Here is a 27,322-nt window from a genome sequence, read left to right on the forward strand (position 1 = left end):
CTTCGTTTTTCTGAACGTTTTCAACGTGTAAAACCAAGTCAGACATTAAACCATCATAAGTGTTTCATAGTCTGTGTACGTTATTATAAATGCTATTATTTTATTGCCTCCTTCACACATAGTTTTATTAAATTAAGTGACGTTTATATAAACTTCTTTGTCTGACTATGTAAACGTTTTTCAAATCGACCACTATTTATCGATCTAATAAATAAGCGTACGACTCGTAATCTGAGGGTTACGGGTTCGAATCCCGGTCGCACCAAACATGCTCGCTTTTTTCAGCCGTGGGGGCGTTATAATGTGCGGTCAATCCCACTATTCGTTGATAAAAGAGTAGCTTACGAGTTGGCGGTGGGTAGTGATGACTAGTTGGCTTCCCTCTAGTCTTACACTGCTAAATTAGGGACGGCTAGCACAGATAGCCCTCGAGTAGCTTTGCGCGAAATTCAAAACAAATGAACAAACAAACAAACCTTATTTTGAAAGTGAAATAAACAATTCAGTTCACTAAGAATTTTTGAGTAGTTAGCGTGGGCCAGTGTTTTATGTGCCAAACAATGGATCTGAGGTTCATGGCTTTGTTATCTTGCCACATACGTACACAACAAATAATAAATAAATAAAATAATCACGTTTTGCTTATTTGTGACTTAGTCTTACACTGCTAAATTAGGGACGGCTAGCGCAGATCGCTCTCGTGTAACTTTGCGCGAAATTAAAACAAACAAAGCGTTATAAGAGTAAAGTACAATTACTATTCTTTGTCGAAAGCAGCTCCAGTCTATCACCTCAAAATTAGAGACAACTGTCGAAGATACTTGTCGTGTAGCCTTTCTGCAAAATTGAACAAACAAAAATTAAATTTCGAAAAAAATTTCACATATTTGTTTTATTTTGAATTTCGCGCAAAGCTACTCGAGGGCTATCTGCGCTAGCCGTCTCTAATTTAACAGGGTAAGACTAGAGGGAAGGCAACTAGTCATCACCACCCACCGCCAACTCTTGAGCTACTCTTTTATCAACTAATAGTGGGATTGATTGTAAATTATAACGCCCTCACGGCTGAAATGGCGAGCATGTTTGGTGCAACTGGGATTTGAACCTGTGACCCTCTGATTACGAGTCGAACGCCTTGACCCACCTGGCCATTCACACCCGCATTTCTAGCTGTTTGTTAACATTTTTAACAAAAAGCAAAATTACACAACCTTGATTCTGAATCCAAAATAAACAAGAGGTATGCCAAAAAACAAAACAGTTTACGTGATTTTTATCACAAATTTTAGGTTTATTGGTTTTTATTATTTCGCCGGCTTGTAAACCGTAAAGTAATTTCAATAATTTTACTATCTAATCTACAAACTTTGTAGTTGGTAATGCGTCGATGAGAGTGTTAGAGAGTAGATTTATATGTATGTTAATATTTTATTATAAAATTAAACGAAGAAAGTGTATCTATTATAATTATTGTTAATTATGAGTTGATTATAATAGAAACCTTGTTTCGATTTGCTATTATTCATCGCCGCAACTGAAGGCAGTTTTCACAAACGAAGTGAGATTTAGAAAACGGTATTTGGACAACGTTTTATTATTTTTGACAGTTTAATTTATGTATCATTTTAAGTACGGATTTGAGCCTGTAGACAACAGTAGTATTACTATTAGTAATAGTAGTCTATGTATTGATGTAATTATGTCATAATAATACTTGTTGAACTGTACTGAATGTTTCTTGTGATTGAATGTGAATATGTGATGTTTAGGTTGTGTTTTACCCTTGTATTTTAAATTTTAAACGTGTTGATTTATTATCAGCTCGACTTCAATACTTCTAATAGGTTAAATACATTTGGTATTTAATTTTAAATAGTGTATTTTAATTTCAAAAACTTATTCACTAATATGTTGAATGAAGTTTAACCTATAGGCTGAATACAGAAAGTGAGGTTTTTAAAAACATGATACAGTTTAAACGAATGTTAGCGTTACGTTTTTGCAAAATTCATCATTGGTGTGAATAATAAATAGCCCATACATTCTGCATATATGTTTTGCTAATTTTTATAACATGTATTTATAATTTGTAGTGAGTGTTAATGTCACTTGTAGTACTAGTATATTGGAGTCCAGTTATTAAGGTAGTAAAATCACAGTATAGGGAAGTATAAATAGACAAAAATAAACATGAGAAAATCAAGATATAAATAAAACGTTGTTTCAGTTTTTGTTTCATTTATTGTAATGCTCAGTTTGATATATAAACTTTAAAATATTGTAAGTTACAATTTAGCAGTTAAGTTTTGATTGACCTTATATATGCTGATGAACAAATTCACTGTCTCTGTATAAACTTGTTTACATTTTCACATTTGGCAGTTTAATTAGATCAGGAGGGAAGTAAATTTTGGCCAGTTCTTTAATAAATAGTGTATTATTTCAATTTTTCCCATTTTAATCAGGTTTCTGTTTGTGAATATCTCATCAGCTACATGTAGGATGTATTTATAATGTTATGGAGTATATTATTCCAAACTGTTGTTATTTTTTTATTAAATATTTCATTGTAATAAAGTGTGAAAAGATAATAATAAAGCAGTTTAATATTTTAGTGTATAATAAAAAGAAAAATAAATATATTAAGGAAATGTGAGAGTAAAATAAATATATTAAGGAAATGTGATAATTTGAAAATTGTTGATAAATTTTGTTAGAATATCAAGTAAATGAAAGATGCTGCCAAAATACAGTGAATGTTTACAATATTACAGTTGTGTTGAACTAATAATGAAAATAAGGAAATGTGATGATTTGAAAATTGTTGATAAATTTTGTTAGAATATCAAGTAGATGAAAGATACCAGAATAAAGTAAATGTTTCAGTATTACAGTTGAGTTGAACTAATAATGAAAATACGGAAATGTGATAATTTGAAAATTGTTGATAAATTTTGTTAGAATATCAAGTAGATGAAAGATGCCAGAATACAGTGAATGTTTACAGTATTACTGTTGTGTTGAACTAATAATGAAAATAAGGAAATGTGATAATTTGAAAATTGTTGATAAATTTTGTTAGAATATCAGTAGATGAAAGATACCAGAATAAAGTTGTTTCAGTTGTTGAAACTAATAATGAAAATAAGGAAATGTGATAATTTGAAAATTGTTGATAAATTTTGTTAGAATATCAAGTAGATGAAAGATGCCAGAATACAGTGAATGTTTACAGTATTACTGTTGTGTTGAACTAATAATGAAAATAAGGAAATGTGATAATTTGAAAATTGTTGATAAATTTTGTTAGAATATCAAGTAGATGAAAGATGCCAGAATACAGTGAATGTTTACAGTATTACAGTTAAGGTGAACTAATAATGAAAATTAGTTTTGTCATTCACAGTAGCATATGAAAATGAAGAGAAGTTAAGAATGTGTGTTAATGAATTGTTCAGGTTATATATTTATACATAAATTGACTTAAGAGTGCAGACATTTTCAGTTTTTTTATAACACAAAAATGTTAATTAATTTTTTCTCTTTTAATACATTTTTATTCTTAACATGTATGAGCTGGCAATAAATTGTGTAAGAGAATTTTTTTGTTATTTTTGAAAATGACCAAAGTTTTTTAAAGGTCACTTCTGTGCCTGTGTATCAGAGTTTTAAGCCCTTTAAAGAGTATCAATCTGATCTGTGTTTACTTATAAAATACATCAGCAAGTTTTGATAATAGTTGTTACATAATTGACTGTTTAAGTAAGTAAGCAACCACACATGTATATATAAAGTGAAATGTCATGTCACTCTTATTTATCTCAATACGTTACTTTCAGCTCTTAGAAAGGCATTCTTAAAAACATATATTTATTTCAATTGACAAATCGTGGTGTTTAAGAAACTTGAGGTAAAAACAGAAGTACAATACCAAATAATTTTCCTTTGTCAAAATGTCACAAGTTTACACTAGGAATGTTTGTGACAAGTGGAGAAAAACAATATTAAATATTCATCATAAACCAATCATCACAAGTTTATTCATTGGGAAGTAGAAAAATAAGAAATCGCTTGCCGATGAATTAGTTTGTACTGTTATGAAAATTTTGATAATATAAAGTTTCTAGAAGATTTTGGTGGAGCTAGATTTCAGTTTTGTTCATTGGAATACTGTGATGGTATGTTATTTATAATATCTAAAAAAGGAAGATACCATTTAATGTAGGTCTTTTAAAGTTTTTTATCTTAGTAGTAATTCTACTAAGTGTACTAGATTTGCTGAATAAAAGCTTCATGGATGTTACACTTTTCTATTCTTTTTTCTTGATTCTAGAATATTCTCCACCCTTTCTCCTTATTTGATGACTTGCAGGAATACCCCTGTTGCTGTTAACAGTTTTGCTTCTGGAACACTTTCATATTTTTTAACAGAGCCTTGTTTGATGGCTTGTTGGAGTACTGCTATTGTTTTCAATACTTAAACACAATGGCTTGTCAAATACTGTCATTTTTCTTGATGGAGTCTTGCTGGCTGAAAATCTGTTTCCCTCAAAAGTCTTACCAATTGGAACACATTCTGGTTTTGTTCATGAGAGCCTTACTCAATGGGATGTACTATCTTACTAAATAACCTTATTTGATGGAGGAGTCCATCTTCCTTAACATTTTTATTTGATGGAACTCAGTACTATCTTTCTTAACATCCTTACTTGATAGAACACTGTACTATCTTAACATTCTTATTTTGTAGAACACAATACTATCTTACTCAACATTCATAGTTGATGAAACAATGTATTGTTATTCAACATTCATGCTTGATGGAACAGTGTACTATCTTGCTAAACATTCTAATTTTATGGAACACTGTACTATCTTAATCAACATTCATACTTGATGGGATACTGTACTACCTTATTCAATATTCTTTCTTGATGGAACACTACTATTTTACTCGATGGTCTTATTTGATGAAACACTATCTTTGTCAACATATCTTGTTAATTGCTTGCATTTTCTTATTGATATGGAGTGTTTTGATGTTTTGAATATTTCCATGAATTTAAGAATAGATCATTTATAAAATTCCATAAAAACCACTGTTTCTTAAGCAAGGGCTGTGACAGTAATACCCATAATAAAAGTCTGTTTTCTGAAAAGGACTGACTTGTGTTAGTTCAGTATCTGGGAAGGACTTTAAAGTAGTTGGTGCACTGTAATTAGCATCTGAAAAGGCTGTGAACTGTTTTTAGCACCTGAAAATCTCTGTGAACTATCTTGTACACTATACCCAGCCCCTCAAATCTGATACACAGGAAAGTAGTCACAAGCTCTCAGCTTAACACCAGATCATTTGGTAAAGAACTATTTAAGAGTGTGTAATGGTGTCCACTAAACCAGTCCCTGGAAAAAGGAATTTGTAGAGGTTAGCAATTTTTGTGCTTGAATTCCTGTAGATGGGAGGCCCTTGGATGTTGGGTTAGAGTCAACCAAGTACCAGTGTCGGATGTTCTCGGTAGGTGTTGTAGACATTGTGTCTGTTGCTGGTGTTTTTGTATAGTGCTCACCAAACTGTTGCATTGCTGCAGTGTCCTCATTTGGCATTGTAGTGCATCCCATTGTAGGAATTCTTTGATGGGTGGCGTCAGTAGGCACAGAACTTTTCTTCTTTTATTCATGCTATTTCTTATATAATTATGGTCTTCATGGACTTGTTAGTAGTCTTAATTCCTGTCTACTTTCATAATCTTAATTATTACTTTTAGATGAATCAGTAGTCAGTGTAGATTACATTTGTTCATTTTGTACAATGAATTGTAGTTAGTCAGTTATCCTTTTATATTCATTTCATATAGTGTGACATGTGATACATTTTTTATTTCATCATTCTTTACATTGGAGAATGTACTAGCACTCTCTATGTAGGGATGGTATGGATGTCTATATTAAAGCAATATAAAAGACATCTGGTAGAGTCGCTTTACCTCGATTGCATATGATTCTTTTAAGCTATCCATATCAGCCCAAGGTTGAAATCCTACTAATATAGCTAAAACCAAAATTTCTTATTTTTGTTTATCATCATCTTTTATTTTCAACAGGCTTAGCACCTATCTAATTGTGGTAGAAACTATAATTTTATTATAATTTGATAGAGCAGAATAGTATTCACAGTCTTTGACTACCTGTTTTAAGTGTGTACATCTTTGTACATGTATCCACATGAAATTTCACCTATTTACTAAGTGAAACCTGAGGTTGTGCAAATGGGTATTGTTACTTATCCATGTGCATGTACATCTTTTCAGTGAGACAAGCTAGTGAAAAAACTCCTAGAAAAGTAGTAATTCCTTACATAACTATTTCTAATATATGGAAAAGTTGGTATATTTTGGTAACAATGTTTTCCAGCAATGACTTTTGTGTCATGTTGGTAACCAAAAATAATATAACATAATATTGTTTATCTGTGTACTAAAAGTATAAATTCAAGTGTGCAAACAACAAAACTGGGAAAAAAAAAGTTTAATTTCTTAATTTACAGTCTCAGTTGATTAAAGAGATTTTTTTATAAAAACATTGGCATATAATAATTAATTTAGAAATTATTTAAGTTTAAAATTGGAATGATATTTTTTTTTACTTTCATGGTAAATTTTATGCACTTGCTAAAATATATCAACCTAATAACCCACTCAAAGCTGGGTACTTTTGTTAGTACATGTATAAGTAAAACTTTATTTCTGTTTCTCACAGACCATGTGTATATATAAATAAGGTAACGTGTAGTGAATGTACCCAGCTGATTACTTAGGGCAAAGTGGTCATATTAGTGTATCTCAAGTTGACAGGAATGGATGTTAAAACTTTTATTAAAATAAAGTAGAGAACAATGTTTTGACCTTCTTGGTCAGCTTCAAGTTAACATAGAGAGTTTGCAACTGACTGTTGCCAGGCGCATGTCTTAGGGATGAGAGCGTAAACAGGTATGGGATTGCATGAGGCATTGCAGTATGCATTAGGTTATTAATTAGTATAGGTAGAAAGGTGTTCCTTTATATTCGTTTAATTTTGGTTTTAGTTGTTGTATAAGTAGAGCTTCTGTGATTTTGCATTTGTTTATATTTGTATCCCTGCTTAATATCTGGGTGGTTTTATGGTTATATTGTGTTTCTTTGATTTGCAGTGTTCAAAAATGTGTTCAGAAAAATGGAAGCCAGATTCAAAGAACACAAAAAAGCATCTTCACATGTTTTTGAACACTTCAAATCAAATACACACAACATAATCATAAAAACACTCAGATACTAAGTAGGGAAGCAAATATAAATAAATTCAAAATCACAGAAGCCCTACTTATATAACAATTAAAACCAAAATTAAACCAGTATAAAATAACACCTTTATACCTGTACTAACTAATAACCTAACATCCACCTGAAATGCCTCCTACAATCCCATACCCTGAAGATGAACCAGAAGATTGAAACATTTTCTATTTTAATAAAGGTTTTAATACCCATGCCAGCTCTCTTAAGATACATTTTTGCTTCAAGTGAGTTTCTCATCATAACAAATTGGTCATATTAGCTTTTTGTAAATTTCTTCTTACTTAGAATTAAGAGTATTTATTATTAATTTTAATTAATAGTGAAAAATTTTAGTAGCTCTTCTAAGAAATTGGCAAATGCATGTTTCTAGTTTGAGATATGCCAAAAAAATATTTGCAGTATGAAAAAAAAAAAAAAAGAGTGCTAATTGTATCTATTCTACACATCTGTATTCTTTGATATATTTATTTTGAAGTAGTTTAACCTTTAAATGGTGGCCATCATCAATTGATGCTGGTACCGACAACATTCCTGCTGTTTAAGAGCTAAGGTGACATTGACCTTTAAAACTGGACAAATTTATATGCTGAGGAAATGCTTCTTATAACCTTCAAGTTCAGTACAAAACAAAAGTGTGATATGACAACCTTTGAAAGTATACTTTCAATCATATGCATAATTAATACATCATGGTTAAAAGAATCCATTATATAAACTGTTTTAACACCATAACTTTAGTTAGGAGTGATAAAAGTGTGAAAATTGATAGACATTCTCTTTACGTATGTGATATCAAAGATTAAATTAAAATCTTTCCAAATTTCTAGAATGTTAATGAGCTATATGCAGTTAATTTTAATTAATGCCTTTATTAGTGGTAATTAGACTAATAAAAAAATCTTTGATTTTTAAAAAGGAAGCTATGAAATAGTTTAATATTAACAAGTGTGCTAAATATCATGCTGATTTTGGCTTTAATGGTGAAGTTATTGAGTTAATAAATTGGTGACCCCCAATGAAAACTTTCCAGCAAAATGGATTACTTTCACTCGTACAGATAGCTGTTCTTATTGAGTGATGCCTTCTTTTTGCAAAACGTTTTCCGTGGCATAAGCTTTTCATTCCCACGTATCCCTCAATTCACATGGTACGACAAACCTCCCCCACTAGCATTGGCACACACCCACTCCTGTAACTCCCTCTATGCCATTGTACATAATTATCACTTCTTGTTTGGCAGAGGATTCAGCTCTGTGGTGAATGGTGCCTGACCAGTTATACCTCCATCATTTAGAATTGTACTAAGGCCTGCACTGTAAGCCATCTTGATGTCATTTTCATATTTTCCATGGCCATAAAACACTTGTAAGTCATTCCTCACAAAAAATGTCCATCCTGGATCATACTACTCCATGGACTTCATGGGTAAAGCAGAAGGTGATGGATGCCCATCCCTGTCATTCCTCATATCGAATAAATTAGGTTTGAATGGCGATCTGTTGCACTGTTTCTAGTGTAAGGGTTCCTCTAGACTCTTCACTGTATCCCCCCTTCCCATTTCTTTCAGTGAAGTAAGAGGGTTTTTACCACTTTTCATTTCCAAGCTGTTGGTATGGTACACCATGGAGGTATCTTTCTGAATGAGATATATGCAATATAAATAATAAAGATTGTTCAAGTGAGATTAGGACAGTGGTGTTTTGCTGGTCTAGATGTCAAGATGTTCTACATTTATTTACAGGTTTGTCTGAAAGAATGTTGTAGCTTTGGAAGTTAGTTTCCAGTGGTTGAATTTTGGATTTAGAGCTGAAACAATCAACATATTGTCCATACTCTTGTTGTGCCAATTAGGATTCCTCATCCTACCCCCAGATTGATTTGGGTTTCTGGCAGTTGAGTTTTAGGTTTTAAGAGTTGAAATAATTGAGATTATGCACTCACATATTTCAGGTGTCCTTCACTCATTTCACCTTGTGTGAACAACTTCAGTGTTGTGGGTCACAGGGGTGCACTTGTTGGTTGTTTCACTTCTTGTGTGCTACCCTCAGTGTTTTTATGCCAAGGATGTTACTACATTTTATGCAGTTTCAGTCTGTTTGATTGGGATGTATATGTATTTCACGTGCCCTGTTCACGATAAATGGATTTTTTCCTCTAGTAGGCTAAACCAGAGGCAAAGACAATATGATCTGGGATGGTTGTTGACTTACTGACAGCATGATTCTCATGCTAACCTCTCATAGGTATTGGTTCTCAGTGGTTGAGTTTTGGATATAGTCTATTTGCCATGTATGGTTCATCACACGTTAGATACTCTACACCTTAAGGCACATTCCTTATTTTACCCATATGCTGTTTATCAAGGAGAATGAAACTATAATATATTATGTTTTTATAATAATTGTCCAACCATTTTCTCTCCCATTTGGATGTGCTTTTAAAAACTATCTACCTGGATCTATCACATCTTTACCATATTTGGGTGAAGAGTATACCTGGTACAGAAGTGACAAGGTCTCCCATGTATAATCCTCTTATTGAAGGGTTCACTCACTATGGTGTCCTTTGGATACCTTTAAAGGATGCTTCTACTTTCTCCCTTGTACCAGTCCTGCCACCTATTCAATGTGAGGTTCTAGCTGTGGATATGAGCAGAAGTAAGGTACCTTGTTGGAAGTTATAATTTTCCTATACAGAAAATGTATTTCCAACAAATACTTTCACTCACACTTCCCAACTTTCCTCCTCATTGTCAACCAGTGCTTCTGCTTCTGCCTAAATTTGAAGTGAAAGTTGGATAGAATATAGTAGAGGAAGTCACGTGGGTGTGTGGTAAAGCTATTGGTGGAGGTTTGTCATATGATAATTTACATGTAAGGATCAGTTAAACCATGTGAACTGAGTGGTATGGGGGAGTGAATGGCTTGTGGCATGCAAAACATTTTTGCAAACAGAGGTCAGCACTGAATAATAATAGCTATGTATTTGAGTGGAAGTAAGTACCTGTTGGAAATACAGCTTTAGTGTAAAAAACTTGTAACTTTTGAGGAAATACCTGGTAAGACAAAGTTGAGTTGTTTATGTAGGAAAGAGTTTAAATATTTTTTTATTTAGGCTAAAATAGACAAATATGATTTCTGAAATATTGGAAATATTCTTTAATTGTCAATGCTACTCTAAAGGCCTATTAATTGTTTATTCTGCATGTGTTATGTAAGATGTAAGTTATTTCTTTTAAGACTACTATTTAAGTGTACCACAGAAGTGCTATGCTTTTAGAAAATGTAAATTGATATAACAAGAATATAATCCACTTTATATAATGTTTAAGTCCCTAGATGTGTTTATAAGCTAGTAAGTTTTCAGTCTGTTACCACATAAAGATTCATTAGTAATAGTTTTAACATACACAGTTACTTTAAGCTCATTGTTGTCTTCAATATTGATTTACTTTACTTAGGAATGGATAATCAACTGTTGAGACGATCAGTTGGGAAGAAAGTTGGCCTGAGAACTATTAAGGAACTGGATAGTTTTACTAAAGTGTCTGAGAGTTACACACAGTCTTCCATTTCTGGAGGAACTAGTAAGATTTACAGTACAAAAGTTTCATTTGTAATAGTTGTTAAGTGACATTTAGTTCTTTCTAGTGAAATAATGTAAAATTTGGTACAAAGTTGTGTCATTGTGCAAAGTACACTTCATCTTAATGATTTAACAAAATGAGAAACTTGACAGTTTTCCCATGATTCATCCTGTCCTTCAAAAGCACTTGGGTTATCGAGTTTCTTATTTTGTGATTTGTCTATTTCTCAACTTAAGTTATTTTTTAATATCATAAATGTTTTCTTACTTATTTTTCATAATAATAAAGTATGTAAATTAATTATGAAAACTAATGCTTGTGAGATGTTAGGTTTTAAGATCATCTAAAGAAGTGTGTTCGTGTAACTTTATACATGTAAAACTGAACAAAGCTGTTTGCAAAATTAAGACATTGTTCATTTTAACCGTAGTCTTATTTCAATCATTAACTACAACATAGCATATTTTATAACCGTACTCTTGTTTTCAATAATTAAATAAGTCTTTCCACACTTTGTGTTGGGAATCTTAGTTTCAGTAATTAACTAAAACTTTGTACCTTTTATAACTGTAGTCTGGTTTTCAGTAATTCACCAAAACTGTATGTTTTGTGACTGTAATATTTTCAATAAATTCCTGAGACTATGTTTTGTGACTGTAATCTTGTTTTTAATAATTCACTAAGACTGTGTATTTTGTAACTGTAGTCCCCTCGGTGTGGATTCCTGTACGTGGTGAGGGAACCTCCCAGGGAAGGTCCTGTTCTTTCAGTTTACCTCCTATGGGAACTAAACTTCCACCCATGTGTTTGCCATGCGTGGCAACCTGTGAAGGGGAGAAGAGGATCCTGGTGGTTGAGGGGTCCAACTCTTTAATCTAGAATTCCTGTAGACGGGCAGCCTTGAAGTGGCCCCCCTTGGATCAATCAGTTGGTCTACTTGGGCTAGGGTCAACCAAGTACCAGTGTTGGATGTTTTCAACAAGTGTTGTGGACATTATATCTGATGCTGGTGTTTGGGTATAGTGTTCACGAAACCCTGGCATTGCTGCAGTATCCTTGTTTGACATTGTAGTGCATCCCCTCATAGGGCTCCATGGTGGGTGGGGTCAGTGGGTACCAAAATTTCCCTGTCTTTATTATGGATACTCCAATTAAAATTCTTAATAAAATAGTGAAAAAACAGTCTATAGGTAAATGACCACGTCTTGAAGATTCTGAGCAGCAATCCTCATCATTTAAACCACCTGTTGTACCTAATTTTCTTATATTGCACTCACTTTCAGACAAACCTTTAGGGCAAGTGTCTCCCTTTTTCATTCAGAAGGGACTAAAGGGACTTGCTGGCTCTCCAAAGTCAGTGAAAAAGCTTTGATCTGGTGACATATTGGTGGAAACATCTACATCTCAACACAGTGAACTCCTGTTGCATTCAAAAGCAATTGGGAATATACCTATTGAGGTTACACATCATGCTACTTTGAATTCATCATGAGGAGTTTTTGTTGAGAGGGATTTGAAGAACATCCCAGAGGCAGAGATTCTCGCTGGTTTCTCCACCCAAGGAGTTTCTGCAGTGAGACGTATCTCCACTCGCAAAGATGGAATTATGGTGCTGACCAATATCCCCATTCTGATATTTACATCCCTACGTCCGCCTGCCACCATCAAAGCAGGTTATTTTAATTGCGGAGTATGGCCAAACATTCCAAACCCTCTCTGATGTTTCCAGTGTCAATGGTTCGGTCACTCAATGATGTCATGTCATGCTTCCTTGACATGTGCTCGTTGCAGTGGCAAGGACCACGATGCCTGTGAGTGTGAAACGAACCCATATTGTGTCAGTTGCAATGGCTCTCACCTGTCCTAATTTCGTTCTTGCTCTAAATGGTTGGAAAAAAAAAAGAGGTGCAGCAGTAGAAAACCATTCATAACATTACCTTTCCTGAGACTTGAAAATTGCTGTCCACCACCTCAGCTACTGTGGGAGTGCAGACAGATCTCTCTGTGCCTCTTAAAGAATCATCCTCCAAACAAATGAAAAGTCTTTTAACCTCCATGGTTAAAAAAGTTGATGAATCAACTTCAACACCTATCTCTGTCCCTTATATACATTCCACCAAACCCCAAGATCTACATCCTTTGGTTCCAGGTACAGGTATTTCCTTGGATCCATCTTCCTCTCTCACCTCAAGATGCAAAACAATCATTCATTCACATCCTCAATCTCTGGAATCCCCTTCCAACAGCAAAGCCCAATTGACCCAGGGCAGGATCCATGGAAGTTGATAGACCTGCCTCGAATAAGGAAAGTATGGAAAAAAGACGTTGTCGTAAACAGAAGGGTTATCCACCCAATTCACATACACGTAAATAAAAATGGCCACCCTGATACAATGGAACTGTCAAGATTTAGTTCTAATCTGGATGACATCAAAACACTGATTGTTTCCTACTCTCCTGTTTGTCTTTCCTTACAGGAAACATTTCTGAAACCTGCCAATACAGTCACCTTTTGGAGGTTTTCTTTATACAGAAATGACAGGCTGTGTGATGAATGAGTGCATGGAGGGGGCACTGTTGTTGTTTTGAACTCGGATTAAGTTCACAACCAGCATATCCTCTACCACCAGTTCCAAAGTCATTTGGGACAAGATTTGAAAGGTCAGTGGGCAGTATCATTCTGTCCCTCTCTTGTTTTCTGACTGTAGTCTGGTTTTCAGGAATTCACTGAGACTATGTTTTGTGACTGTAGTCTGGTTTTCAATAACTAACTAAGACTGTATGTTTTGTGACTGTTGTCTGATTTTCAGTAACTAACTGAGACTGTATGTTTTGTGACTGTAGTCTGGTTTTCAATAACTAACTTAGACTGTATGTTTTGTGACTGTAGTATGGTTTTCAATAACTAACTAAGACTGTATGTTTTGTGACTGTAGTCTGGTTTTTAATAATTCACTAAGAATTTGCACACGGTGTGTATTCTTGTTTACAACAATTAACTAAGAATATGTACATTTTTTTTACTGCAGTCATGCTTTATGTAATTATGTAAGACAACATTCTTTGCAACTGTAGTCTTGTTCTCTGTGTATACCTATCAAAAAGAAATAATGTTAATCACCTTTGTGGAAGGAGAAACTGCTCTTTATTGGTTATATTTAAGTATAAACATATATAAATGTTTAATAGTAAGTTTGAGAAACAATTACTTATAAATTTATTGAAGTGATCAATTTACAATTTAAAAGTAGAATGAAGTGATCTGCTATTGGGAAAGTGAATATTTCAGTAGAAGATCCTACTTATAAATCATTGTTTGATGTCTTATTGTATGAGTAGAATATTCATCACTATTCCAGGAATATATATATCTAGAAGGGGTTTCTGTGGTAGGTTTTATAGACTTGTTGATATCTCAGATAGGTGGCAGGTACATGTGTCAAGTTTTATGTTATTGCTTGTGTTGATGAATAGTTTGTTTGTAACTGGTTAGACACTGAAATCTTTATTATTGAAGATATCAAATGAGGAAAACTCTGACTGCAAATGTGTTACAGAGGTTAATCCTAGATTATTATACAGGGTGTTCGGAAAGTCACTGTGCAGTTTTGTAATAATATTTTATTCAGTCTATTTCAAGCCAGCAACTGATAGCAGTGTTTAGAAACAAAATAAGGAAGATCCAGGCCTGTATTGATGCCAACGGGGTCACTTTCAACATTGTTTATAATTGTTATTCATATTTATCTCCTGTATTCTATATTGAAACATGTCTGTTAATAAATATATAAGTGCACAGTGACTTTCCGAACACCATGTATAAACATTTGTATAATAGACTATATTTTAATGCCAAGTTTATTGACATACATTGGTAATGAGATTGTTGGATTATAATTTGAATGTAGCTATCTAAAAGGTTGCTTTGACTCACCCTTTTGTATGTGATTAAATATATACTCTTGAAAAGAAGAAAGGCAAAATTTGAGACATATTGTTAACAGGTTTATTCCGGGTAGTTCTGTACGACATGTGTGAAACTTTGCACATTCACTGCTGAACATCCAAGGTCTGCAAAGGCGAAGTCCATGCTCACTAGTTGAAGTTTAATGTTGCTCAACGTCAATAATGAGTATGCCCCCCGTGAGCATCAATAACTGCTTGGCATCTCCTGCCCATGGAAGCGATGAAATGATGAATCACATCCTGTGGAATGGCTGTCCACTCAGCCTGCAAAGCTGCTGCAAGCTGAGGTAGGGTCTGTGGTTGAGGTTGTCGCTGTTGCAGACGTTGGTCCAACTCGTCCCAAAGATGTTCTATGGGGTTTAAATATGGTGATCTGGAGGGCCAGTGAAGAACGTTGATGTTGTGGTGTCTCGAGAAGACAGTGGTGAGTCGGGCTGTGTGAGGACAGAATCTCATCAACGGTTACGTACGGTCTGATTGGAAATCCTACGCAGCCTTGGTATGGTTAAGGCAGTAGACGTCGCAGTGGTGGTCTTATCCCGAAGGTGACATAACCGGATGTAGCGATCTTGTGCGGGCGTGGTCACACGAGGTCTGCCAGATCGTGGATGGTCACAAGTTGATTCATGTTGTTGGTGAAGATTCCATAGCCTTGTGATGGTGCTTTGGTGGACATTCACAGCTCTGGCAACATCTGATCGAGATTCTCCTGCTTCCAAGCAACCAATGGCGTTGTTGCATTGTGCTTCAGTCAGTCTTGGCATAACTGTATTGCGTGTTGGTGGCTTAACACTGAGCTATGGAAACCGAGAACCCGTCACTTTTATAGGGATTTTGCACATGTTGCACTTGCAGAACATGCAGATCTCTCAAACAAATTTATTGGACATGAACGCGTTTTGGCGAAAAATCCAATGTTTTCCTCCGTTTTCAAAGTGCACAACTTTTATTGTCATTTTGGTCTGACAATCAGTGCCTTAACACGTGTAACATCACATACTCTGAGCTTGTAACATTATTACATATATGTCTCTTTAAGATAACAAAAATATCCCTTTTGCGTTTCTTTTTTTGAAGAGTATATGTACCTATATATATTTTAATGTTTCTGTTTTCAGTTTCTGTGATTAGCTTTACCCTGATTGCAGTCTTGGTGATATCAGAAATTGTACACTATACATCGGGCAGGGTTAAGTTCCACTACACTGTTGACAGGGAGTTTGATAGGTAAGTACATCTTATTAAATTAATGTACATAATCACTTCTACTCATAATTACACATTTTGTCCCTTTCATCGTAATTTTTTATCATAGTTACGAGGCTGGTTAAGCCCACAAGGTTAGTGTATAGCAAATAAGATAAAATATGAAGTCTTACTGAAAACAAATATTTGAAATGTATTTAGGATGTCTTAGAGATTATGCAAATAATATTTGAGATTTTTGAAATGAAGAATAGTTTTTTTTAATCATGACATGAAATCATTTTGTACTTGCATAAGTAAAAAAAACAGACTATTTTTACAAACAAATATGTAGTAAAAATATTTCATTAAAAAATCTGATTTTTCTGTTTACACAATAGTTGTAATCTTTACTAAAAATTTACCAAATTTTGTGAAGATAAACATGCTGTATGAAAAATTATAGTACAAATACTTAACATGGGCATATGTAGAGGTACTTGTGTACATTATACCAACCCTGTAGGACAAGAGTTAATGGAACTGGAAGAACAGAATAATTAATGAGTGCTTAAAAAATTGAGTTAAATTGGAGAGAAGGGGCCATCCATTGCATTTGTTTGTTATTGGCTTATATTTTTCTATAAGAATTGATGGTTTTAATTTTTTGATATAAGATATTGTTGGATAACCTATCTTTATTATGCCATGATTCCGGATATGGTGTTCAGGTGCTACACTTCTTTCACTTTTGCTCTGTGTCTGGAATGTATTCACTGATACTCTTATGGAAGGGTCTCCCAGTAGCTCTATGATTCGACTTGGTCATTGCAGTCTATTAGTATTTGTTTATACTGTCCTCTAAATTTGAAGAATCAACAGAACTCTCTCTTATACTTCACTGTGTATTGAAAGTAGATTTAGCAAGAATCTCTTTTAAACTTGTCACTGGTTTCATTATTGGATTATTGTATGGATCACAGAGGACCATAGACATACAGGGGTTCCAATGACCACTTAAGTAAAAAAAAAATACTGTGGTCCTAAAACTAGCAAAATAGAAGCCGAGGTGAGTTATTATTATTATTACTACCAAATATTATATGGGACTGGGGCCACATTAAATGTTGATCAGGCCCTAACTAGTGTACACATGATTCTAAGTGAGATACTGGATTTTTTCACAGCTTTGTATAATTGCTTGGTTAGGCCATTGTTCACATATGGTATTTTTCATGTAGCTGAAGAAGTCTTGTACCATATGACTCCAATGTTTGATATCACCAGTATAGACACAGAATTGTCACTACCCTGGAGTGTGATGTATGATATCATCAGTATATCGGCAGAATTGTTGTCACCCTGTGATTGTGATTACGATATCATCAGTATAGTGGCAGAATTGTTATCACCCTGTGATTGTGAATACGATATCATCCATATACTGGCAGAATTGTTATCACCCTGTAATTGTGATATATGATGTCATCCATATAGTGGCAGAATTGTTACTACCCTGTTAATCTGATGTATGATATCATCAGTATTGTGGTAGAATTGTTATCACCCTATGATTGTGATGTACAGTATCATCCATATAGTTGCAGAATTCTTATCACCCTGTGATTGTGATGTGCAATATCACCCATATAGTGGTAGAATTGCTATCACCATGTAATTGTGATGTACAGTATTGTCTCTATAGTGGCAGAATTGTTATACCCCATGCAACAAGAGAATCCTTGTGCCCTGTGGTACTGATGTACTGTATCACTCATGTAGCAGGATAGTCTTTTTACTGTACAGTGCCACCAGTATGGCTGGGGAATCCTTTTATCTTTTGTCAATGCTGATACTATAAAAGTTCTAGTGATCTTTGATCCTCTAGTCATATTATAAACATACTTTGTTTTAATTGGAAATTATGGCAGTCTAAGTGTAGTAATGATAATAGAGACTTTAAAGTACAAGAAAACATTTCAACTGAATTATATACATTGTTTCAGCCTTAATTAGATCCACCCATACTATATAACATATTCAAGTGATTCAATTTTGATCATTGGCTTGCTGGCTATTAGTGGTGTAGTATAGCATTATATATATAAAGCATTCTTTAAAGCACTATTTAAATGTATTTCCAGCTGTATACTTGTTAGCTACTTTCCTTTCATTATTCACAAATATTCATAGGCTGTTTTCAGAAGTCTGTATTGTGTTATTGTTATGCTGACACTAACTGATTGCCACACTGTTATATGAACCTAATTCAATGTGGTGAATCTAAATCACCTTCAGTTCACCACAAAGGTGAATAGATTTTTATTATAACTTTTTATGTAATCTTGACAGCTGTTTGATATACAAGGCATTTTAGTTTAGGCATTTTTAATTTATTTATTTTGTGAGTTAATATTTAATGAATTTTTTTTAGGTTTTCATAACAAGAGAGTTAAAAGTAACTATTTTAAGGGTATTAGTTAGGACAAGTTTGGTTATGTAATGCCATAAGTGTCATGTTGTGTTTACAAGTCATTGTTGTCAAGATTTAACTACTGATGCTGACATCATATTACTTGAATATTTTGATATTTTTGAGGCCTTGGTAAATAAAATAATTATATAAGTATCATGTAAGTTAAAGATATGACTGTGGTAACCCAAAGGGTAGCTTAAGTGAATTATTCACTGATACTGTTGTGATAAGAGTAAAGAAAAATAGTTTGTCTTGTCTGTTGGATTCTAAAATATTTAAATCAGATAGAGTGGACCTTTGACAAGAAAAAGAAAACTATTTAGTATTTAAAATACAACTGTGACTTTTATAGTGTAAAGAATTTCTGTATATATGTTCAAGAGAAGTAGAGTGTGTGCTGTCTGTTTATTTTCAAATTTATCACCAGCAAGTTACACAGATACCAACTGTAGAAGAATCCTTATTTCACTTATTGCATAAAACCCTGACAACAACAAAGAAGCCATCATTGAACATCACATTAAAGCACACAGCGCAATCAACAAGAAACTATTAAATGAAATTTGTGGAATTCTGACAATTTTTTAGACAGAAAATTTAAGGAATTTCTTGGTTTGGTCCAAATGCCCTGCCATTAACAGTAAAATGCCTGGATCCTATAATACTTTAAAGATTTTTCTTTTATTTATTTTAAGTTTTGTTATTTTTCAACTTTTACTATTATGGGCAGTGATTCTAACCCATTTAACAATAATTTTACCATACTTCACATGTACTAAGTCTTAAATAGTTGTAGTTCTATTTTCTTTTCGTAACTCTAATTTAAATTCAGTTTGATACCTATGACTTTCGTTCACCTTTGAAAAAAAGGCGTAACCTGAAACACCAGGTTGAATATATTAATTTTTATCCAAAGTTGTTTGTCATATTCATTTTTTACAAAAAAAGTTGTTTTTTTTTGGTCACTAAAGGTGCAATTTTATCCAATCAGAGATAGCCTTGCTTAGGTCAAATCCAAGTTTCCAAGATATGGTGTCTCAGACTCAAAACCAAAAAGGAAGGCCAAAAGAAGTATCTTTTGTCTTTCCAGTACTTGAAAAGAATGATAATGATCCAGGAATGCAGAAAAAAGAAGTTTGACCATGACCACTTAAGAACTGTTAAGCTTTGTCAGTTTTTGTTTTCTGCAGACGAGTGTATGTTTAGTACAATTTTTCCAAATTGCTCAACTAAATCATATAATTTTTTTGGAAAAACAGTACTTATAACTATTACCAGTGTAATACTACATATTAGTTTGTGTGTCATCAATGTAACAATATAACAAAGTTATCTGGAGACAAAAACTTTTGTCCTTTATATAAATAATGTAGTATAAATCTTGATTGTATCTTTTTTAAGATAACACATGCATCAAAGGTATAAATCTTACATTTCCTGCTTTATTATACTATTATAGTACCTAAAGTGTAATACATTCAGGGGCGTAACAAGGGGCGTCCAAACTTTTTAGACAAGTTCAGTTGCCACCTGTGAAGTTTCATAAAGATCCGTGATTGCATGGCAGATAATTTCACACACAACAAATGGTCAAATGCAAACTTCTGATTGAACACTCTTTTAATACATCAAGTTTTGCCAGAACTAAAGAAATACAATCGAATATCTTTGAAATGCTCAAACGCCTGTTCGTTCTTGCCAGGACATCTACAACACAGTTTGGTTCAACTTCAATATCATGGTGAATGTATAATGAGGCCTACTTTGCTGGGCCTGATAACTTTAAGTTGTATATTATATATATATATAGGTCTGTCTATTTATTTATGATTAAAAAAATAGACAAACACCTCAGTGTGCCATTGCCAGAAAGGTGGTCTCAGAATGCATAATTTGGGCTTTTTTTTTTTTATTAAAAAATTTCCTGGGCTCATCCCTAGCATGGCTTCGCGTCTGCAGTGCTTGCATCAAGCATTCAAAACTAAACCCCCCTCCCAAATGGCCATTTCTGGCTACGCCCCTGAATACATTCATATTTAAGAGCATCATTATACCACTATAGTATGTAATACATTTAACAGCTTCATTATGCTGCTACAGTACCTTAAATACAATACAGTTAACTGCTTTATTATACCACTATAGTACCTAAAATATAACACATTTAAGAGCATCATTATACTACTACAGTACCTTAAATATAAACTAAACTAAACTAAACTAACGTGGCAGGGGTTCAGTTTAGAGAGAGAAACCAAGAGTTCTCTCTCCAACTGGGGTGTTCAGGAACTTTGTAGTTCCTCTTCGTCCCCTCGTGGATTGTTATTAGGATTAAGTGGTGGTTTTTTTTTAATTATTATTTTAATAAATTAATTATCGTTATTATTCTTGACTTTTTGGGTGGGGAATGTCTCACTAAATGGTCTTTTGGGTGGAGGCAAAGGTAGCAGTGGAAAGAAGGAAAGGTCGGACCTGTCTCAAAAAGAAAAGTTGGTAGATGTGAACATGAATGTAATTCATTCAAGTTTAGATCAAATCAAACGGCCCGATTCTGGGTCGGGCAAAAAGGTTGCCTGGGCTGGGATCTAGAAATCCAATGCCTGAAGATTTTGGTGTGGGGGGAAACGGGAGTACCCCGAGAAAACCCACTTTCACACGACAGGCGCCCTTAAATATAATACATTCAACAGCTTTATATAATATACTACTACAGTACCTTAAATATAATACATTCAACAGCTTTATATAATATACTACTATAGTACATAAAATATAATACATTTAAGTTTCATTATGCTGCTATAGTGCTTTAAATATAATACATTTACATTTAATAGCTTCATTATGCAATTACAGTTCCTGAAATTTAATACATTTAACAGATTTATTATACTATTATAGTACCTTAAATATAATACATTTAACAGCTTCATTATACTACTATAGTACCTGAAATATAATACATTTAACAGCTTCATTATACTACTATAGTACCTGAAGTATAATAAATTTAATAGCTTCATTATACTACTGTGGTATCTGAAATGTAATACAATTAAATTCAACATTATACCCACTAATATAAGATTAATACTTTTAGTGGCATGGCTAATGAAATATGTGTGTGTATGGTTAAAGGATTTATGTATCAAGTGTGTGGAGAGTATTGTAACAACTAAGTATTACTTACCAATAAATTTACATTTTTCAGTCTTTATCCTTTGACAAAGGAAGTTATTTTAAAAATGACAGTTTCAAATATAGCATCAGTAGTAGTAGTGGCTTTTAGGAGTTCAAAACATTTTGATTGGTGTATTTTACAATGGTTCAAGGTCTTATGCATTAATATATTTTAGTCCTGCCTAAAAGAATTTTAATTTGTGGGTAGGTTGCTGGAGATCTCAATCAGTAATAAAATCAAATTGAGTATATATGTGCCCACACTTGGTATTCTTGACAGATAAAAATATAGCTAACAGAAAGATCTCATGCATCTCAGGACAGCTGGTATGGGTATTAATACTTTTACTAATAATGTATAAAACAATGTTTTGATCTAATGTTTTGGTCTTCGCTTTATTAGTTAAAGTGTTGATACCCGTACCAGCCATCTTGAGATGCATTTTATTTAAGTGGGTTTCTCATCATTGCAAAAGGTCTCATTGATTTACTTTTATCCTGTGTAAAATAATTTTAAGTGCCATGGATACTGAGGACTCCCTCCTGTTAGTTCTTCCAGTCATTGGAATTGAGGCTATGTACCTATTTGTGTTAATGTTATGTCAAAGAATTTCTTTAAGTTGCCATTTCATAATGTGCTTTTTTATCTGTGCATTTCTGTGTCATGATCATTCCTTTTCTTATAGAGGGAGGATCGTGAAACTGAAAGTGTACAGTTATTGATTTCTTGTTATTTTTCCTGTGTAATTAATTACATGTGTATTATTACATCTTTCAATATTAGCAGAATGTAGAGGAAGGCAAGTTTATATATTGTTTCAGGTTTCAAGAGTGAAGACAATCTTGGGGGGGGGGTGTATCTTGCACTTAACTAATGTGCACTGTATTTTTTTTCAAGTATCAACTATGTTGTAGTACCAGACTTCAGGACCAGGTCTAGTTTGTTTTACTCAAATATCAAATATGTAGTGATTTGAACCTACACTATATTGAAGATCATGAAATATCAGATTTCAACCTACACTGTATTGAAGACATTAAAATATCAGATTTGAACCTACATTGGATTAATGACATTAAAATGCCATATTTCAAACCTGCATTGGATTGAAGACTATAAAATATTAGATTTGAACTTGTATTGGATTGAAGACATTAAAATATCAGATTTGAACCTACATTGGATTAATGACATTAAAATGCCATATTTCAACCTGCATTGGATTGAAGACTATAAAATATTAGATTTGAACTTGTATTGGATTGAAGACCATAAAATATCAGATTTCAACCTATATTGGATTGAAGACCATAAAATATCACATTTGAACCTATATTGGATTGAAGACCATAAAATATCACATTTGAACCTAAACTGCATTGAAGACCATGAAATGTATTTCATCCTACATTGTATTGAAGACATTGAAATATCATATTTCAACCTACGTTGGATTAACGACTTTAAAATATCAGATTTCAATCTAAATTGAAGGTCCTGAAATAGCAGATTTCAACTTACATTGGATTGAAGGCCATAAAATATCAGATTTCACACTCTACTTTTTCCTGCTTATTTAGTTGCAGCTGTATATATGTGTGACTTAAGCATTTTAGAAATTTTGATAACCTTAGCATCAGTGAGTTACCAATACAAAATAAATTAATAATTCCTTCATTAAAGAGTTATATTGACAGTGATGCTGTTTCTCTTAAACTGTTAATCAGTTCTGATTTTTGGTAACTTTGAATTATTAATGCAGTTTTTTTTATAAGGTTTATCCAGAACTTGTATTTAACTTTGAAGGATTTTTCTCACTGAGTGTACTTTTTTACCTTTTCCAGAAAGCTAAAGATTAATATAGACATCACTGTGGCTATGCCCTGTGCAAGTAAGTTGTCTTTTGAATATAACTTTTCTCTTTATACAAACACAATATCTTAATTTTTTCAGCTCATTTTATATCAAACATTTGCAAACACAATAATTCCAGCTTTATCCTTATTGTTTCAGGGTTTTGAAGTGTCATTGTTGGTTGAATGATTTTTGACTTGTTAGTTTTATTTAACTTAATCAAATGTGTTAGCAAATTCTCTTTGGTTTCATATTTTGAAAAAAAACACAATAACATACTTTCTTACTTTTTGTTGATATGATCATAAGACCAGACTTTTGTCTCAGAATATTATTTCTCTAGTCCTATGTAAATACTGTTTCTTTGTTTAGTGATAGGTGCTGATGTGTTAGATGTGACAAATCAAAATGCACAGACGTTTGGTAAACTAGAACAAGTTCCTACTCAATTCAGTTTATCACATGAGCAGAGGATGGACTGGGAAATGCTACAACAGCTAAACACCCACATCAGGCAACAATATCATGCCATCCAAGATATCATTTGGAATATAGGATTTGCTGATATCCTTACAGGCATTTCAGCAAGGTATATGTTATAAATGTCTCATGTTATTACAAAAGTTCCCTGAGAAATTTTTTTAGGAGTTTAGATAATTTAATGATTTATCTTTATGCTTAGTCATGAAATGTATGTTTTTTACCATTGTGTTGTATGTATAATTGCAGTATACTCTGGTAAATCTAATTTCTTCCAAGTCTGACAAGACACACCTGCAGAATAACAAGATATTCAATCAAGGAATATAACACAGGATAAATCTGTAATCTCTGATTTGACTGAGTTTGTGAAAGAAAGTTACTAAATACAGTGTAAAACATGCAGTGAAAATATCTTTGTTTAAACTAAAAAAAATAATCCAAATATTATGTGTTGCTATTGGTCAGTTACAGTGAAATATAAAGGAGGTCATAACCTTGAGATATCTATCTCTGAAGAACATTGCTGTCTACATTTCTGCTCATTCTCTGTAAAATATGTAGAATAGTAGTCATATAAGAAGGTAAAGAGTACATGGTGTGTTTACACACCACTTAATGGCCATTAATATGGACATTATTAACAAATTGGTTATTAAACTGTAGTGACTAAGTCCTATAATCAGTACTTTGTATGAACAAATCATACATTTCTGACTTCTCTGGATCCACAGATTTAGTAGGAGACAAAACGTGAAGTTGTTGTAGCTGTTAGCATTTCAGTCTTTCTGTGGTTTAAGTATTTTCTCCATGATGCTTTTTCTTGTTTATTACAGTGAATTAGAGCCTATGGAAGAAGCAGATGCTTGTAGACTATATGGAACACTAGTTGTTAATAAAGTTGCTGGAAATTTTCATATCACAGCAGGAAAGTAAGTGTTAACAGACTGTCAACTGTTTGATAGTGTATATAGACACTATTGTTGTTGATAAACCCATATCTAACACAATATAGGGAGATTAGGGTTATCTAATAAATTTAAAACATTAAAATAAGTTGGGTGTGAGTTCCATAACATGTTCACTTATATGTGTCCCATCGGTAGATCACAACCTTCTTTCAGTCATGGACCATGTGGCACACTGGTAGGTTCCACCTGACATTTAGTGATGGACCTTGTAACACACTGGTGTGGTCACAGACAGTTATGTTTCAGCCAAACTTCTCTTGTGGTATAAGTTTGGGACACTGACTGCATATCAACACCTCTTAACTGTTTAATTGTAATAGCAAACATGTTAACAGCATACATACTGTGAAGTTGTATATTAAGTTAAAACACCTATATGTCGGACATAGATTGTTAATATTCAGGATGTGAGGTTAATGTAAGTAGGTGAATAGTTTTAATAATGTTTCCAATGGTAATAGGAAACTTTCTTTTTGTGATAAGAATTTCATATGACCAAATAACAATGTAACAAATAACTTAAAGTAATAAAAGCAATGGATTAATAAAAATATTCACCAACACTTTTTATAATTTTAATTGTTGTTAATATACATTCCTATAATGTATCTATATTCACCAATGCTTTTTAATAATAAAACTTTAATTGTTGTTAATATACATTCCTATAATGTATCTATATTCACCAACGCTTTTTAATAATAAAACTTTAATTGTTGTTAATATACATTCCTATAAAATGCTTTATAAAGCATTGTGATTAGAACTTGTATGTCTGTCTTGCCTGTGAATATATGTCCCAGCCACAGTGAATTAGTTAAGGAATTCATATCTTTTTAATGATAGTTTTGTGTGCTTCCTGTATATTTCTTTGTTTTTGTACAGACACATTCCACTTCCCTTGGGCCATGCACATATTTCTATGTTTCTCTCTGATAGAGGTATGAAACTCTTTTGTTACTGTTATTACATATTTAAAGGGCCAGTTAATTAGCAGCATAATTTGAGTTGATTGTCTTAAATTTTCAGCCATTAAAAATTGGAAAATGTCATTACAAAAATAAAATATGGCAAATGGTCAGACAATATGAGCTTAAGTTAATTTGATTGTGAATGTCAGCTTAGACTATACTGCTGTTGTGCTTTCTTACATGGTTGTGATACAATAATTAAATTAACCCAGTAGTTCCATGTCAGCTTAGACTATACTGCTGTTGTTCTCTCCTATATGGTTGTGGTACAGCAGTTAAATTAACACAATAGTTCGATGCCAACTAAGACTATACTGCTATTGTACTCTCCTACAGGGTTGTGATGCAGTAAATAAATTAACACAATGGTTGCAACTTCCTTTTTATTTTCCTGTATTAAATAAAGCTGTTATAAGTAGAGTACATCTTAAAATCAGAGAAGAAATTTTATTATTACAAAAGTAAGGAAAACTAACATTTATGTGCGTGTATACAACATTATTTTATTGAATGAGTCCATACTTTTTCAGTTGTCTATATTCATTTTTCTTTCACTTTATAATTGATCGTGACCAATTCTTTTTCCTTACTATTTTACTGTTACAGATTACAATTTTTCTCACAGAATTCAGAAATTTTCATTTGGGGATGAAATAGAAATTATTGATCCACTTGCAGGAGATGAAAAAATAGCACCAGAAAGTAAGATTTTAATTAATCATTTGTCTGTTAGCATTATGTGGAAACTGTAAGTGTTTTAATAAAACAAGTTGTGTTGCATGCACGACTTCAAAATGATAAACAAAGAAGTGTCTTCTGTCCCTATATTATACACTGATAATATGAATATGAACTTTAGTAAAGTTATATGAGATATCAAAGACTTGTTTAATTTGAAACATGGCCTCCCAAAAAATGACCCAAGCCCCCCAATATTGTTACCTATATATATTCATAAAATATGGAAAACACAATCGTCGTTGTTGCTTAACAACTAACATCAAAGAGACATAGGTCTGTAGAACTCAACGACTTCATTAAGACGGAAGTATGTGTCATGCATCCCATAGCAACGTACTGAATGCACTGAAACTCATGTACTGTATTGCCACTCCCTGTGTAATGCCATTCTATCTTGAGCTTTGACGAGATTAGACAACCACATTAATTTCAAGTTACAACAGAACAGGTGCATTGTTTTGAAGTAATATTGACTATAAACACAACATGATGAAAGATAGTTAGCCTGATAGTGACCTTACTTTTCTTCAGAGTGTATTAACTTCACATGGGATAATTCATTTCTACTGTGTAAACTATG

General features: G+C 33.0%; 1 protein-coding gene across 6 annotated transcripts in view; it reads left to right on the forward strand.

The window, feature by feature from the left end:
- The first annotated feature begins 976 nt into the window (after nt 1-976).
- Nucleotides 977-27,322, forward strand: part of LOC143225413 (endoplasmic reticulum-Golgi intermediate compartment protein 2) — a 37,343-nt gene continuing 10,997 nt past the window's right edge. Inside the window, exons 1-8 of one of the 6 annotated variants that reach the window (XM_076454800.1) lie at nt 977-1,240; nt 10,792-10,917; nt 16,002-16,110; nt 23,570-23,616; nt 23,952-24,168; nt 24,896-24,991; nt 25,916-25,971; nt 26,608-26,703. In XM_076454800.1, the coding sequence (XP_076310915.1) occupies nt 10,794-10,917; nt 16,002-16,110; nt 23,570-23,616; nt 23,952-24,168; nt 24,896-24,991; nt 25,916-25,971; nt 26,608-26,703 (745 nt within the window). In that variant the 5' untranslated portion in view covers nt 977-1,240; nt 10,792-10,793. Of the gene's footprint in view, nt 1,241-1,325; nt 1,576-1,739; nt 1,845-10,791; nt 10,918-16,001; nt 16,111-23,569; nt 23,617-23,951; nt 24,169-24,895; nt 24,992-25,915; nt 25,972-26,607; nt 26,704-27,322 lie in introns of those variants that run through there. The other 5 variants (XM_076454804.1, XM_076454802.1, XM_076454798.1 and 2 more) reach the window with 5 other exon arrangements.

The sequence above is a fragment of the Tachypleus tridentatus genome, chromosome 9 (assembly GCF_004210375.1).
Source record: "Tachypleus tridentatus isolate NWPU-2018 chromosome 9, ASM421037v1, whole genome shotgun sequence".
NCBI lineage: Eukaryota > Metazoa > Arthropoda > Merostomata > Xiphosura > Limulidae > Tachypleus > Tachypleus tridentatus.